Source organism: Oncorhynchus clarkii, chromosome 17, assembly GCF_045791955.1.
Source record: "Oncorhynchus clarkii lewisi isolate Uvic-CL-2024 chromosome 17, UVic_Ocla_1.0, whole genome shotgun sequence".
In the NCBI taxonomy this organism is placed as follows: Eukaryota; Metazoa; Chordata; class Actinopteri; order Salmoniformes; family Salmonidae; genus Oncorhynchus; species Oncorhynchus clarkii.
The window spans coordinates 84,665,331-84,682,232 of NC_092163.1; the positions used below are offsets into that span (position 1 = coordinate 84,665,331).

The window sequence follows — 16,902 nt, forward strand, 5'->3', positions numbered from 1 at the left end:
TAGCTGCAATATTACTACCTACATTTAATACAAATATTACTACTTACATTTAATAAAATATTACTATTTACATTTAATAAAATATTACTACTTAAATGTAATAAAATATTACTACTTACATTTAATATAAATATTACTACTTACATTTAAAAATATTACTATTTACATTTAATAAAATATTACTACTTGCATGTAATATAAATATTACTACTTACATTTAATAAAATATTACTACTTACATTTAATATAAATATTACTACTTACATTTAATAAAATATTACTACTTACATTTAATAGAAATATTACTACTTACATTTAATATAAATCTTTTTTTAGTGGTAGAATCGAGTGAATTTGGGCCATTGCTGGGCCAATTCTGTCTCCGTTTAGGCTGCCAGATCGGGCCTAGTCTGTACCGTCATTCATTTCGGACTCGGGCCGGATCCGGCTGCCAGACCCAGGCCAGCAGATTTAGATCTGGCATGCCGGAATCAGGCCAAATGTGGGCCAGACATTCGTGTTACCTGGGGAAGCTCGGGAACAAATGGTGCTTTCAAGACAACTGGGAACTCTGAAAGAAACCTGAGGTCAAATCATGACGTCAGTGAACTTCAGGTCGGAAAGTCGGTGCGCTAGAAAGATGCCAGAGTTTCTGACTTGGAACTCCAAGTTGGATGACAGTTCAAAACTATTTTTCCCAGTTGGAGATGGCTGATGAATGGCTGATGTTTTTTTGTTTTTTTTGCCAGTTGTTTGGAGCACAGCAAAAACAGAAATAAGAATGAATAGAAAGGCCATCTCCATTCAAGTCAGTGATGGCATAATGGGTGGACTGGCAGCCATTTTGAGTGTACCCATGCCAGAAAGTAAAAGCAGGAAATGCACTCTTCAATCTGTGCTGTGTGATTTGTTGAGTTAACACAATTTATATTAAATAAAACAAAAATGTCATTGCATGAGCCATCAGTTAGCATCCTTTGAATGAACATTCTACATTACCAGGTAAATCCAACATCAGTTGAGAGAACATTCCAAACCATACCATGGAAATGATTGCGACACATTACCAGGCAGCCATTTTGAGTGTACCCGTTTGTTTACCAGCCAGGGTAAGAGCTTCTAAGTACGTTCTATTCATTGTCAATTCTGTGGTCAAAACCCACGCCCCGTTACGTACCGACGCAAAGATGTGACACGTGATGCAAGTGACGCAGTTACGCAGCGCATGCTTTGTAACCCCAAGCGTCCCTTGAACCAAGGCAAAGGTATTTTTGCAACATTTGAAAGGTTTTATGTATGTAGCTAACGTTTCTTTAAGTTTGATACATTTTCTTGATATTCTTGTTGTGTTATACATGATCGCAACCAATTAAACCAAGTTTTTAACCCGTTTGGTGCAGTCGTTGCTTGCACAATGTTGGGCTAGCTAGCTAGCAGTAGATAAGTTCAATCAATGCATTTTCATTTAACGTTATTTGATTTTACTTCCCTAAACTCGGTTGGTTATTATTGCAAACATAAGGTGCTTGTTAACAGTTTGTACGGTCTACGATTTATGTTTGTAATGTGAATGTTACGAATGGTTTTGTCGTAGCTAGCTACAGCAGCTATCTTGCATTGTAGGTCCCGTTGGTATGCTAACGTTAGTTACTTAACCAGCCAGTGGGCTTTCATACTATTCGCATGATAGTTGAGCTTTCTTTGCTAGCTAGTTGAAGTTATAGAAGTTAAAAGTCCATAATAAAATCGTTTTTGATTTGTAGCAAATAATGATGACCATGTTTTGATCGATTTCAGCCAAGTTCGTTGAAGAAGCCTGAGCGGAGATGTACCGTCCCAAACCGACGCTGCGGGACCGACAGCACCTGTACCGGCTGATCATCAGCCAGTTGCTGTATGACGGTTACACCAACATCGCCAACAACCTCATCACGGAGGTGAAGCCACAGAGCGTCGTGTCGCCCTCTGAGAACCTCATGCAGCTGGCCAAGATAGGTGAGTGGGTAGTGGACTAGCTCGTAGGAGAATACTAACTACATGTCTGCAGTGTGGTTGTTTTGGAACTATACTGCTCCACTGTTTCATCCATCCCGTCCTCCCAAGACATAGCGAATGGCGACAGTGTAGTTTGCTGGCTAAATGTCTGTAGTGTTGTCACTGTTTTAATCAACTGTATTGCTCCATTCACCCCCAGGCAAGGAGAATGATGACTGTGGTGCACAAGATAGCTCAATGTCTGCAGTTTGATCGGTTGTAAAACTGTATCTCTCCATCCAACCTCCTCTCTCCAGGCATGGAGAATGATGACAGTGCGGTGCAGTATGCCATCGGGCGGTCTGACACAGTGGCACCAGGCGTTGGCATCGACCTGGAGTTTGACGCTGACGTCCAGTCCATGTCCCCCGAGGCGTCTGAGTACGAGACTTGTTACGTGACGTCTCATAAGGGTCCCTGTCGCGTGGCCACCTACAGCCGGGACGGGCAGCTCATTGCTACGGGCTCTGCAGACGCCTCCATCAAAGTCCTGGACACAGAACGTATGCTGGCCAAGAGTGCCATGCCCATAGAGGTGAGACAGAGGGCTGACATTGTAGCTTATTCCCTGTGTAGTGCACTACTTTTGACCAGAGCCTTGGTTGTATTCACTAGTAACTAAACAGAAGTGATCGAGGATGAAACCGAGAGGGTAGTGTTGTCGCGATACCAGGTTGAGTATCACAATACGCGATGCCAGGTTGAGTATCACAATACGCGATGCCAGGTTGAGTATCACAATACGCGATGCCAGGTTGAGTATCACAATACGCGATGCCAGGTTGAGTATCACAATACGCGATGCCAGGTTGAGTATCACAATACGCGATGCCAGGTTGAGTATCACAATACGCGATGCCAGGTTGAGTATCACAATACGCAATGCCAGGTTGAGTATCACAATACGCGATGCCAGGTTGAGTATCACAATACGCGATGCCAGGTTGAGTATCACAATACGCGATGCCAGGTTGAGTATCACAATACACGATGCCAGGTTGAGTATCACAATACGCAATGCCAGGTTGAGTATCACAATACGCGATGCCACAAAAAAAGGCCTATTAGCCAAAGTCACAGAATGGCACTTGATCCAGACCGAAACTCAGCTACTGCTCTGATCAATCAGTGGCCATCTTTTGACTTCAATATCATTACATTTGTATGAAAAACATTTTAGACAGCCATGTATGCATTAGTTGAATCAATTATACAATCAATTTGATTTTGTTTTTACCAATCTAACCACAAAACAACAATGGTAATAATTTATTTGAATGGTAAATCTGAGAACATATAATGAAATCAGCATATATTGCCTTATGGTTTCATATCACAAACGGTGTACTAGGGTGGTGAATTCAGCTGTCAACTAGCAAGGAAAGTTAGCCTACATTTAAACTTGGGAGATAGTGGTATGTTCTTGAATTGTAAAGTGTTGTAGCCTGTATGGACATTGTTTTGCGAACAGTTTGAACATCTTTACCTGCCGTGTTACATTATTCAAGTAGGTTAACTTGTGTGCAACATGAGTGGGGAGATAATGCAGCCAGACAGATGGTGATGAATGAGGAAGTGGAGAAGGCTCTGCACTTCGTTTTATAAAGGGGCTACTCTGATAGACAGACTTGAGCCTCTCGAGACATTTGACAGACCGAATGTAACAAATTCTGGCACCGAAACTTTTGTTTTTTGTATCACGGGAGGGTACAGAGGTTTTGGTATACCATGCAACACTATGATAGAGACCTACCTGTATTTGTCTACTAAGAACGGTGTGCTGTAATAAGACCTAGGTGATCAGAACATTAATGTTCCTGTGTGTTCTAGGTGATGATGAATGAGACAGCCCAGCAGAACATGGAGAACCACCCTGTGATCAGAACACTGTACGACCACGTGGATGAGGTCACGTGTCTGGCATTCCACCCCACGGAACAGATCCTGGCGTCTGGGTCACGTGACTACACCCTCAAACTGTTTGACTACTCCAAGCCCTCTGCCAAGAGAGCCTTCAAACATGTACAGGTAACAACAGAGGTGGGGGCCTTTAGACGGGTAGCAACAGAGGTGGGGGCCTTTAGACGGGTAGCAACAGAGGTGGGGGCCTTTAGACGGGTAGCAACAGAGGTGGGGGCCTTTAGACGGGTAGCAACAGAGGTGGGGGCCTTTAGACGGGTAGCAACAGAGGTGGGGGCCTTTAGACGGGTAGCAACAGAGGTGGGGGCCTTTAGACGGGTAGCAACAGAGGTGGGGGCCTTTAGACGGGTAGCAACAGAGGTGGGGGCCTTTAGACGGGTAGCAACAGAGGTGGGGGCCTTTAGACGGGTAGCAACAGAGGTGGGGGCCTTTAGACGGGTAGCAACAGAGGTGGGGGCCTTTAGACGGGTAGCAACAGAGGTGGGGGCCTTTAGACGGGTACGGGTAACAACGGGGGTGTGGTCTTTAGACGGGTACGGGTAACAACGTTCTCCTCTCAGATTGTCTGTTTATGTAGACAGTGATGGGAGCTGGGGGGTGTAGATGTCGATGGGGAGCTGGGGGGTGTGCAGAACCTGTAGAAAACAGGAAGTTACATTTGATGTGTTGTGTTGAGTAGAGATATCAGGGGTTTGGGCAGAACCTATAGAAAACGGGAAGTTACATTTGATGTGTTGTGTTGAGTAGAGATATCAGGGGTTTGGGCAGAACCTATAGAAAACGGGAAGTTACATTTGATGTGTTGTGTTGAGTAGAGATATCAGGGGTTTGGGCAGAACCTATAGAAAACGGGAAGTTACATTTGATGTGTTGTGTTGAGTAGAGATATCAGGGGTTTGGGCAGAACCTATAGAAAACGGGAAGTTACATTTGATGTGTTGTGTTGAGTAGAGATATCAGGGGTTTGGGCAGAACCTATAGAAAACGGGAAGTTACATTTGATGTGTTGTGTTGAGTAGAGATATCAGGGGTTTGGGCAGAACCTATAGAAAACGGGAAGTTACATTTGTTGTGTTGAGTAGAGATATCAGGGGTTTGGGCAGAACCTGTAGAAAACAGGAAGTTACATTTGATGTGTTGTGTTGAGTAGAGATATCAGGGGTTTGGGCAGAACCTATAGAAAACGGGAACAGGCGTGCTGACCTGGCGGGGCAAACCTGTGGTATCATATTACTACTTGGTGAGAATTGGCTTTTTATCACATAGTTAGTAAAATGTTGGTGTTGTGACAACTCTGCTCTGAAAATAATGTAATTGTCACCTTTTTGAGCCCAGCAGTTAGCAACCCTGGATTAGATATACTAACAGTAGTGTGTCTCTGTGTCTGCTCCCCACAGGAAGCAGAGATGCTGCGTGCCATCTCCTTCCACCCGTCAGGTGACTTCCTTTTGGTGGGGACACAGCACCCGACCCTCCGCCTCTACGACGTTAACACCTTCCAATGCTTCGTCTCCTGCAACCCTCTAGACCAGCATACTGACACCATCAGTGGAGTCAACTACAACCCAAATGCTAACAGGTAACCCCTGACCTCTAACCCTCTAGATCAGGTATTCCCAAACTGGGTGCAATGCTGTTGTGGGTACGCCAAATAAAATGTGATTCACTTTATATATATATATATATACAGTGCCTTGCGAAAGTATTCGGCCCCCTTGAACTTTGCGACCTTTTGCCACATTTCAGGCTTCAAACATAAAGATATAAAACTGTATATTTTTGTGAAGAATCAACAACAAGTGGGACACAATCATGAAGTGGAATGACATTTATTGGATATTTCAAACTTTTTTAACAAATCAAAAACTGAAAAATTGGGCGTGCAAAATTATTCAGCCCCTTTACTTTCAGTGCAACAAACTCTCTCCAGAAGTTCAGTGAGGATCGCTGAATAATCCAATGTTGACCTAAATGACTAATGATGATAAATACAATCCACCTGTGTGTAATCAAGTCTCTGTATAAATGCACCTGCACTGTGATAGTCTCAGAGGTCCGTTAAAAGCGCAGAGAGCATCATGAAGAACAAGGAGCACACCAGGCAGGTCCGAGATACTGTTGTGAAGAAGTTTAAAGCCGGATTTGGATACAAAAAGATTTCCCAAGCTTTAAACATCCCAAGGAGCACTGTGCAAGCGATAATATTGAAATGGAAGGAGTATCAGACCACTGCAAATCTACCAAGACCTGGCCGTCCCTCTAAACTTTCAGCTCATACAAGGAGAAGACTGATCAGAGATGCAGCCAAGAGGCCCATGATCACTCTGGATGAACTGCAGAGATCTACAGCTGAGGTGGGAGACTCTGACCATAGGACAACAATCAGTCGTATATTGCACAAATCTGGCCTTTATGGAAGAGTGGCAAGAAGAAAGCCATTTCTTAAAGATATCCATAAAAAGTGTCGTTTAAAGTTTGCCACAAGCCACCTGGGAGACACACCAAACATGTGGAAGAAGGTGCTCTGGTCAGATGAAACCAAAATTGAACTTTTTGGCAACAATGCAAAACGTTATGTTTGGCGAAAAAGCAACACAGCTGAACACACCATCCCCACTGTCAAACATGGTGGTGGCAGCATCATGGTTTGGGCCTGCTTTTCTTCAGCAGGGACAGGGAAGATGGTTAAAATTGATGGGAAGATGGATGGAGCCAAATACAGGACCATTCTGGAAGAAAACCTGATGGAGTCTGCAAAAGACCTGAGACTGGGACGGAGATTTGTCTTCCAACAAGACAATGATCCAAAACATAAAGCAATATCTACAATGGAATGGTTCAAAAATAAACATATCCAGGTGTTAGAATGGCCAAGTCAAAGTCCAGACCTGAATCCAATCGAGAATCTGTGGAAAGAACTGAAAACTGCTGTTCACAAATGCTCTCCATCCAACCTCACTGAGCTCGAGCTGTTTTGCAAGGAGGAATGGGAAAAAATGTCAGTCTCTCGATGTGCAAAACTGATAGAGACATACCCCAAGTGACTTACAGCTGTAATCGCAGCAAAAGGTGGCGCTACAAAGTATTAACTTAAGGGGGCTGAATAATTTTGCACGCCCAATTTTTCAGTTTTTGATTTGTTAAAAAAGTTTGAAATATCCAATAAATGTCATTCCACTTCATGATTGTGTCCCACTTGTTGTTGATTCTTCACAAAAAAAATACAGTTTTATATCTTTATGTTTGAAGCCTGAAATGTGGCAAAAGGTCGCAAAGTTCAAGGGGGCCGAATACTTTCGCAAGGCACTGTATATATATCTTTTTAAATTATTTTTCTTCACGTGTTCAAAAAGTCCATTGATATTTTCCAACAGGGCTATACATCTGGGTGAGGTTTTTTTCTCGCCTGAGTAATTTTGTTTCACTGCCAAAAAAAACAATTAAACCATCTAGTGTTCAGCGTGTTCAACAACACAATGTCAAATACAGGTAACTTAGTCAAATAATGAACATCCAATCACATTAACCGTTACTCATCCAATCACATTAACCGTTACTCATCCAATCACATTAACCGTTACTCATCCAATCACATTAACCGTTACTCATCCAATCACATTAACCGTTACTCATCCAATCACATTAACCGTTACTCATCCAATCACATTAACCGTTACTCATCCAATCACATTAACCGTTACTCATCCAATCACATTAACCGTTACTCATCCAATCACATTAACCGTTACTCTCTCACAGGAAACCTTCACTCTTGCACAGACATTTAGAAACGAAACATGACAACTTGAAAAACAAGCCACGGGAGTTTTTCGGGTGTGAATAAGTATGATTTCCGAGTAGTAAGACATGTATAAAAGCAACAGATACCATTAATAATAAGAAGGGGCGAGAAGCATCTTAATGGCTAAGACAGGCAAGACCCATACTATTGTGGAGGACTTAATTCTTCCTGCTGCTGAGGATATAGCTGTGACAATGCTTGGGGAAAAGGCCCAAATAAACTATACAGACAATGTCTTCATCAAACAACACTATTTCATGACGCATCAGTGACATGGCAGGAGATGTTTGAAACAATTACTGCTTCGCATACAAGCCAGCAAATTTTATGCGTTACAGCTGGATGAGTCAACAGACGTGGCGGGCCTGACACAGCTCCTTGTGTACGTCTGTTACGTTTATGGGTGTTCAATTAAGGAAGACATCCTCTTCTGGAAACCAGGACAACAAGCGAGGATATTTAAAAAAAAGTATTGGACAGCTTTGTGACATCAAATGGACTTTGGTGGTCAAGATGTGTTGGTATCTGTACTGATGGTGCAAAAGCCATGACAGTGAGATATAGTGGAGTGGTAACGCACGTGCAAGCAGTTGCTCCCGACCCCACTTGGGTAGACTGCAGCATCCACCCAGAGGCTCTTGGGTCCACTACAGCATCCACCAAGAAGCTCTTGGGTAGACTGCAGCATCCACCCAGAGGCTCTTGGGTACACTGCAGCATCCACCGAGAGGCTCTTGGGTCACTGCAGCATCCACCGGGAGGCTCTTGGGTCACTGCAGCATCCACCGAGAGGCTCTTGGGTCACTGCAGCATCCACCAGGAGGCTCTTGGGTCACTGCAGCATCCACGGAGAGGCTCTTGGGTCACTGCAGCATCCACCGAGAGGCTCTTGCTGCCAAGGAAATGCCTGACAGCTTGAAAGACGTTTTGGACACTACAGTGAAAATGGTTAACTATGTTAAAGCAAGGCCCCTGAACCATCGTGTATTTTCTGCACTATGCAATGATATGGGCAGCATACAGAAGTGCGCTGGTTATCAAGGGGCAAAGTATTGACAAGTATTTTAATTGAGAGACAAGCTTAAAGTTTTCTTAACTGCGCTGTTTGACTTCAAACCTATCATCTCCCGAGATGAGGCTCGTGTGACCGACGTGAAATGGCTAGCAAGTTAGCGCGCGCTAATTGTCGTTGTTGCTGGTTCGAGCCCAGGGAGGAGCGAGGAGGGGGACGGAAGCTATACTGTTACACTGGCAATACTAAAGTGCCTATAAGAACATCCAATAGTCAAAGGTTAATGAAATACAAATGGTATAGAGAGAAATAGTCCTATAATTCCTATAATAACTACAACCTAAAACTTCTTAAGTGGGAATATTGAAGACTCATGTTAAAAGGAACCACCAGCTTTCATATGTTCTTGAGCAAGGAACTGAAACGTTAGCTTTCTCACTTGGCACATATTTTACATGGAACATATTGCACTTTTACTTCTCCAACACTTTGTTTTTGCATTATTTAAACCAAATTGAACATGTTTCATTATTTATTTGAGGCTAAATTGATTTTATTGATGTATTATATTAAGTTAAAATAAGTGTTAATTCAGTATTGTTGTTATTACAAATAAATAAATCAAATCGGCCGATTTAATCGGTATCGGCGTTGAAAAATCTTAATCAGTCGACCTCTAGTCCACATACTTGTGGTCATGTAGTGTATCTTTTGATTTCTAAGACATTCTAAGGTTTGTATTATTCACAACTAAAGTTACCTTGTAAGTCTAAATCTAGCATTTAGGACCAGTTTCAAATCATCACTTTTACGCTCAACGTAGCCACTTCATATGAGCACTCGCCCCAGGAATGGGGAAAAATATCCTTTCTATTTTATTCAGCTAAGTTTAATTTTCTCATTCTATAAAATAATGGCAATGACTTATAAGCATATCTTGTCTGCTAAATGAACAAGTCTACAGCCTATGACATGGAGCACACCCAGATAACATACAGTATCTAGTCTGATAAATGAACAAGTCTACAGTCTATAGCCAGATAACATACAGTATCTAGTCTGATAAATGAACAAGTCTATAGCCAGATAACATACAGTATCTAGTCTGATAAATGAACAAGTCTACAGTCTATAGCCTGATAACATACAGTATCTAGTCTGATAAATGAACTATCTACAGTCTATAGCCAGATAACATACAGTATCTAGTCTGATAAATGAACAAGTCTATAGCCAGATAACATACAGGCCAACTCATATACTGTTCTTCTGAAATACATTTTCTTCATATAGTGTTTCTTTAGACCTGCCTAAAATAAATTTGTTTATTGTGATGGTGTTTAAACAGGTGATTTATTAGACTTCAAAATGTAGATATTCCAAAGGTGCATCATCAGCTTGAATGGAGGCCTGGAGATGATCAACATGTTTATGTTCATTAACGGTTACCGTGAGACCGGCAGTCTTCTGCTTGACCTTAACCCTGACAGAATATAACTGCCACAGCCCTTAGGACCCCAACACATGACCTTAACCCTGACAGAATATAACTGCCACAGCCCTTAGGTCCCCAACACATGACCTTAACCCTGACAGAATATAACTGCCACAGCCCTTAGGTCCCCAACACATGACCTTAACCCTGACAGAATATAACTGCCACAGCCCTTAGGTCCCCAACACATGACCTTAACCCTGACAGTGTCAACAGGTGGGTTCACTAGACTGGCTCAGTCCCTGACCCATGACCTTAACCCTGACAGTGTCAACAGGTGGGTTCACTAGACTGGCTCAGTCCCTGACCCATGACCTTAACCCTGACGGTGTCAACAGGTGGGTTCACTAGACTGGCTCAGTCCCTGACCCATGACCTTAACCCTGACGGTGTCAACAGGTGGGTTCACTAGACTGGCTCAGTCCCTGACCCATGACTTTAACCCTCAACTCATTCTGTGTCTCCAGCTATGTGACGTGCAGTAAGGACGGCAGTATCAAGCTTTGGGACGGTGTGTCTAACCGCTGTGTGATGACGTTTGATAAGGCCCATGATGGGGCGGAGGTCTGCTCCGCTGTCTTCTCGAAGAACTCCAAGTACGTCCTCTCCACCGGGAAAGACTCTGTCGCCAAACTGTGGGAGATCTCCACCGGGCGCCCCTTGGTCAAATACACAGGTAACCTCTTACCCGAACCCCCCCAGACACTAGCCTTAACCCCCCCAGACACTAGCCTTAACCCCCCCCAGACACTAGCCTTAACCCCCCCCAAGACACTAGCCTTAACCCCCCCCAGACACTAGCCTTAACCCCCCCCCAGACACTAGCCTTAACCCCCCCCAGACACTAGCCTTAACCCCCCCCAGACACTAGCCTTAACCCCCCCCAGACACTAGCCTTAACCCCCCCCAGACACTAGCCTTAACCCCCCCCCAGACACTAGCCTTAACCCCCCCCCCAGACACTAGCCTTAACCCCCCCCCCCAGACACTAGCCTTAACCCCCCCCTACAGACACTAGCCTTAACCCCCCCCCTACAGACACTAGCCTTAACCCCCCCCTACAGACACTAGCCTTAACCCCCCCCCCCCCAGACACTAGCCTTAACCCCCCCCCCCCCCCCCAGACACTAGCCTTAACCCCCCCCCCAGACACTAGCCTTAACCCCCCCCCCCCCCAGACACTAGCCTTAACCCCCCCCCCCCAGACACTAGCCTTAACCCCCCCCCCCAGACACTAGCCTTAACCCCCCCCAGACACTAGCCTTAACCCCCCCCCCCAGACACTAGCCTTAACCCCCCCCAAGACACTAGCCTTAACCCCCCCCCCCCAGACACTAGCCTTAACCCCCCCCCAGACACTAGCCTTAACCCCCCCCCCCCCCCCCAGACACTAGCCTTAACCCCCCCCCCAAGACACTAGCCTTAACCCCCCCCTACAGGCACTAGCCTTAACCCCCCTAACCCCCCCCCCCCCCAGACACTAGCCTTAACCCCCCCCCCCCCCCCCGAGACACTAGCCTTAACCCCCCCCCCCCCCCTTAACCCCCCCCCCAGACACTAGCCTTAACCCCCCCCAGACACTAGCCTTAACCCCCCCCCCCCCAGACACTAGCCTTAACCCCCCCCCCCCCAGACACTAGCCTTAACCCCCCCCCCAAGACACTAGCCTTAACCCCCCCAGACACTAGCCTTAACCCCCCCCCCCCCCCAGACACTAGCCTTAACCCCCCACCCCCCCCCCTAGCCAAGACACTAGCCTTAACCCCCCCCCCCCCCCCCCCCCCCAAGACACTAGCCTTAACCCCCCCCTACTGACACTAGCCTTAACCCCCCCCCCAGACACTAGCCTTAACCCCCCCCAGACACTAGCCTTAACCCCCCCCCCCCCAGACACTAGCCTTAACCCCCCCCAAGACACTAGCCTTAACCCCCCCCTACAGACACTAGCCTTAACCCCCCCTCCCCCCGAGACACTAGCCAAGGTAAATTGCTAGCTAGCATTAAACTGATCTAATAAAAAACAATCAATCATAATCACTAGTTATAACTACTGATCCAGTTTAGCAGGCAATATTAACCAGGTGAAATTGTGTCACTTCTCTTGCGTTCATTGCACGCAGAGTCAGGGTATATGCAACAGTTTGGGCTGCATGGCTCATTGCAAACTAATTTGCCAGAATTTTACATAATTATGACATACATTGACTTAGGGATGCCACCCGTTAGATAAAATACCGAACGGTTCCGTATTTCACTGAAATAATAAACGTTTTGTTTTCGAAATGATAGTTTCCGGATTCGATCATATTAATGACCAAAGGCTCGTATTTCTGTGTGTTATTATGTTATAATTAAGTCTGATTGGATAGAGCAGTCTGACTGAGCAGCAGCAGACCCGTAATCATTCATTCAAACAGCACTTTCACCAGCAGCTCTTCACAAGCACAGCGCTGTTTATGACTTCAAGCCTATCAGCCTAATGGCTGGTGTAACCAATGTGAAATGGCTAGCTAGTTAGCTGGGTGTGCGCTAATACTGTTTTAAACGTCACTCCCTTTTAGATTTGGAGTAGTTATTCCCCTTGCGCTGCAAGGGGAGCGATGGGTAACGATGCTTCGAGTGTGGCTGTTGTCGATGTGTTCCTGGTTCGAGCCCAGGTAGGGGCAAGGAGGGGGACGGAAGCTATACTGTTACACTGGCAATACTAAAGTGCCTATAAGAACATCCAATAGTCAAAGGTTAATAAAATACAAATGGTATAGAGAGAAATAGTCCTATAAATACTATATTAACTACAACCTAAAACTTCTTAACTGGGAATATTGAAGTCTCATGTTAAAAGGAACCACCAACTTTCATATGTTCTCATGTTCTGATCAAGAAACTGAAACGTTAGCTTTTTACATGGCACACATTTTTACATGGCACATATTACTTTCTTCTCCAACACTGTTTTTGCATTTTTTAAACCAAATTGAACATGTTTCATTATTTATTTATCTGGGGTGGTGTTGGTTGAGTTAGGACAAAGAGAGAGGAGGTCTGGGATGGGTTGAGTCAGGACAAAGAGAGAGGAGGTCTGGGATGGGTTGAGTCAGGACAAAGAGAGAGGAGGTCTGGGATGGGTTGAGTCAGGACAAAGAGAGAGGAGGTCTGGGATGGGTTCAGGACAAAGAGAGAGGAGGTCTGGGATGGGTTGAGTCAGGACAAAGAGAGAGGAGGTCTGGGATGGGTTGAGTCAGGACAAAGAGAGAGGAGGTCTGGGATGGGTTGAGTCAGGACAAAGAGAGAGGAGGTCAGGACAAAGAGAGAGGAGGTCTGGGATGGGTTGAGTCAGGACAAAGAGAGAGGAGGTCTGGGATGGGTTGAGTCAGGACAAAGAGAGAGGAGGTCTGGGATGGGTTGAGTCAGGACAAAGAGAGAGGAGGTCTGGGATGGGTTGAGTCAGGACAAAGAGAGAGGAGGTCTGGGATGGGTTGAGTCAGGACAAAGAGAGAGGAGGTCTGGGATGGGTTGAGTCAGGACAAAGAGAGAGGAGGTCTGGGGTGGTGTTTTGTTTGAGTCAGGACACAAAGAGAGAGGAGGTCTGGGATCAGGACAAAGAGAGAGGAGGTCTGGGATGGGTTGAGTCAGGACAAAGAGAGAGGAGGTCTGGGGTGGTGTTTTGTTTGAGTCAGGACAATGTTACTCTGATGTGGAATCATTCTTGCCCATAACTTATCCGTGTGTGTGTGTCTTCCTCCCGTCAGGTGCTGGTCTGAGTGGTCGTCAGATGCATCGTACCCAGGGTGTGTTCAACCACACAGAGGACTATGTTCTGCTGCCTGATGAGAGAACCATCTCTCTATGCTGCTGGGACTCCCGATCTGCAGAGAGGAAGAACCTTCTGTCCCTGGGTCACAACAACATCGTCCGCTGTATCGTCCACTCCCCCACCAACCCAGGCTTCATGACCTGTAGTGATGACTTCAGGGCCCGCTTTTGGTACAGACGTACTACCACCGACTGAGACCCCTCTGTTGTACCTCTGACCCCTCTGTACCAACACACTACCACAGAGCCCAAACAAAATCCCTCACCACTGAGGAAACCCCCATTGACGAAGACTCCACAGCCAAACAGCTCCTTACCTGACACTGAACAGCATCAGGGTCCTGCAGCCTCAGACGTTACAACAAACCGTGTCTGAGTTGACTACCCTGCCTCCATCTTGGACTGGATTTCAGTGGCGCTTAGTGGAGTCTTTCTGATGACTCTGTAATGGCTTGTCATGACTGTAGTACCCAGGTATGACAGCCAGGTGGCCGTGTTTGACCAGTGAGTTTCTATCTGGGCCTGGTTTCACCATGGTAGGTAGCCATGTTGGTAGAGAACACAGCTGATTGGCTGGCTGATTACATGAACAGCGTTGTTGGGAATAGTAATCATTAACTAATCTTCTAGATATTTTGAAGACCGTGAGCAACATGCTCATTAATACGTTTCTTTAATCTTTTGATAAAACAACTCCGTAGTTGAGTTTGTTGTTTTCCACTTTTTCCCCTTTTTTTTTGTTTGTCTTTCTGATGTTACACATTTTTATTAAAACATTGAAGAAAATATGTTTTCCTGTCAGTTCTTTGACTTGAAATTAATCTTGAAAATCTTAGACTTAAATGTTCTAGTATAAAGTTAAACGTTCTATAGTATAGAAATATGCACCGTTGTTCTAGAGCACGCCTGGTCATTATTTTCCATGGAGGGCCACATCAGAATATATTTTTGCCCAGAATCGCGCGGCAGGTAGCCTAGTGGTTAGAGCATTGGACTAGTAACCGAAAGATCGAGTCCCCGAGCTGACACGGTAAAAATCTGTTGTTCTGCCCCTGAACAAGGCAGTTAACCCGCTGTTCCTAGGCCGTCTTTGTTATTTTCAATGTGTTCTTAACTAACTTGCTTCGTTAAATAAAAATAAATTTAAAAAATCATATTACAGGATTATACATGTGTATGACTGTGACAGATATATCTACTGTAAATCACGTCCAGATGTGCTACTTATTTGACTTTTTAACATGCACAGAAATAAACCATGTTCTCCTTTTGGTAGGTATTTATTATTAAACATGCAATGAACTACATGGGAGGCAAAGTACACTGCATTCAGCACCACGGACAGAACTCTTGTTCACGGGTATGCACAAATACACAAGAGAGAGAGAGCTCAACATTACATTTAAACTACTCAATCAGTGTGAGGGAAGTCTGATGGGCGTTAACTAGAGCAGTGAAGTCAGGTATAGATTCTGACATCGCTATGAGCAGGATTGCTGAGAGGGGAGAGTCTGTAAGAGATGATCTGTGCCTTGACTTATGTTTCATCACTGAAAATGTCTGTTCACATACATAGGTTGACCCAAAAGGTACAAACATCTTCTGAGCATGACTCATAATCTTTGGAAAGTTTGGTTCATCGAGAGATGCATAGAACCTCGTCAGTAGCATTGTTTTGAATAGTTCTCCAATCACTGCATCAGACTGAAGATTGATCAGCTCAAGTTGCAGGTCAGTGGGAGCGTGGTCCACATTGCGGCAGGGTAGCCTAGTGGTTAGAGCGTTGGACTAGTAACCGAAAGGTTGCAAGTTCATATCCCCGAGCTGACAAGGTACAAATCTGTCGTTCTGCCTCTGAACAGGCAGTTAACCCACTGTTCCTAGGCCGTCATTGAAAATAAGAATTTGTTCTTAACTGACTTGCCTAGTTAAAGGTAATAAAATAAAAACAATTGAAGGTGAAAGGAGAGGAAACCAACAGCATGTCATTTTCCAACACTTTTAAATCCTCAAAACGACGAGAAAACTCCCCATTCAAAGCACGCAGCAGCGATGTATACTTCTCCCGCTGGTCATCTGATAGGGAACAGACTAGTAGTGTCGGAAGGTGTGGGAGATTGTTGTCATCTGATAGGGAACAGACTAGTAGTGTCGGAAGGTCATCTGATAGGGAACAGACTAGTAGTGTCGGAAGGTGGGTCAGATTGTTGTCATCTGATAGGGAACAGACTAGTAGTGTCGGTAGGTCATCTGATAGGGAACAGACTAGTAGTGTTGGAAGGTGGGTGAGATTGTTGTCATCTGATAGGGGACAGACTAGTAGTGTCGGTAGGTCATCTGATAGGGAACAGACTAGTAGTGTCGGACGGTCATCTGATAGGGAACAGACTAGTAGTATCGGAAGGTGGGTGAGATTGTTGTCATCTGATAGGAAACAGACTAGTAGTATCGGAAGGTGGGTGAGATTGTTGTCATCTGATAGGAAACAGTCTAGTAGTGTCGGAAGGTGGGGGAGATTGTTGTCATCTGATAGGGAACAGACTAGTAGTGTCGGAAGGTCATCTGATAGGGAGCAGACTAGTAGTGTCGGAAGGTGGGTGAGATTGTTGTCATCTGATAGGGAACAGACTAGTAGTGTCGGAAGGTGGGTGAGATTGTTGTCATCTGATAGGAAACAGACTAGTAGTGTTGGAAGGTGGGTGAGATTGTTGTCATCTGATAGGAAACAGACTAGTAGTGTCGGAAGGTGGGTGAGATTGTTGTCATCTGATAGGGAACAGACTAGTAGTGTCGGAAGGTGGGTCAGATTGTTGTCATCTGATAGGG

The 16,902-nt window shown here is 45.0% G+C and overlaps 1 protein-coding gene across 1 annotated transcript; it reads left to right on the forward strand.

Moving 5' to 3' along the window:
• Positions 1-1,163: 1,163 nt before the first annotated feature.
• LOC139371474 (cleavage stimulation factor, 3' pre-RNA, subunit 1) lies at positions 1,164-14,862 on the forward strand. The gene is made up of 7 exons (XM_071111918.1): positions 1,164-1,265; positions 1,798-1,995; positions 2,292-2,569; positions 3,865-4,062; positions 5,352-5,533; positions 10,731-10,939; positions 14,013-14,862. Exons 2-7 carry the CDS (start codon positions 1,827-1,829, stop codon positions 14,270-14,272), a joined length of 1,296 nt encoding a protein of 431 aa, XP_070968019.1. The 5' UTR covers positions 1,164-1,265; positions 1,798-1,826; the 3' UTR covers positions 14,273-14,862.
• Positions 14,863-16,902: the final 2,040 nt, after the last annotated feature.

Coding starts and splice junctions, on each gene's coding strand:
- LOC139371474 (XM_071111918.1), top strand. CDS start 1,827: ATGTACCGTCCCAAACCGACGCTGCGGGACCGACAGCACCTGTACCGG. Junction 2,570..3,864: donor AGAGTGCCATGCCCATAGAG/GTGAGACAGAGG, acceptor TGTGTGTTCTAG/GTGATGATGAATGAGACAGC. Junction 10,940..14,012: donor CCCCTTGGTCAAATACACAG/GTAACCTCTTAC, acceptor TCCTCCCGTCAG/GTGCTGGTCTGAGTGGTCGT.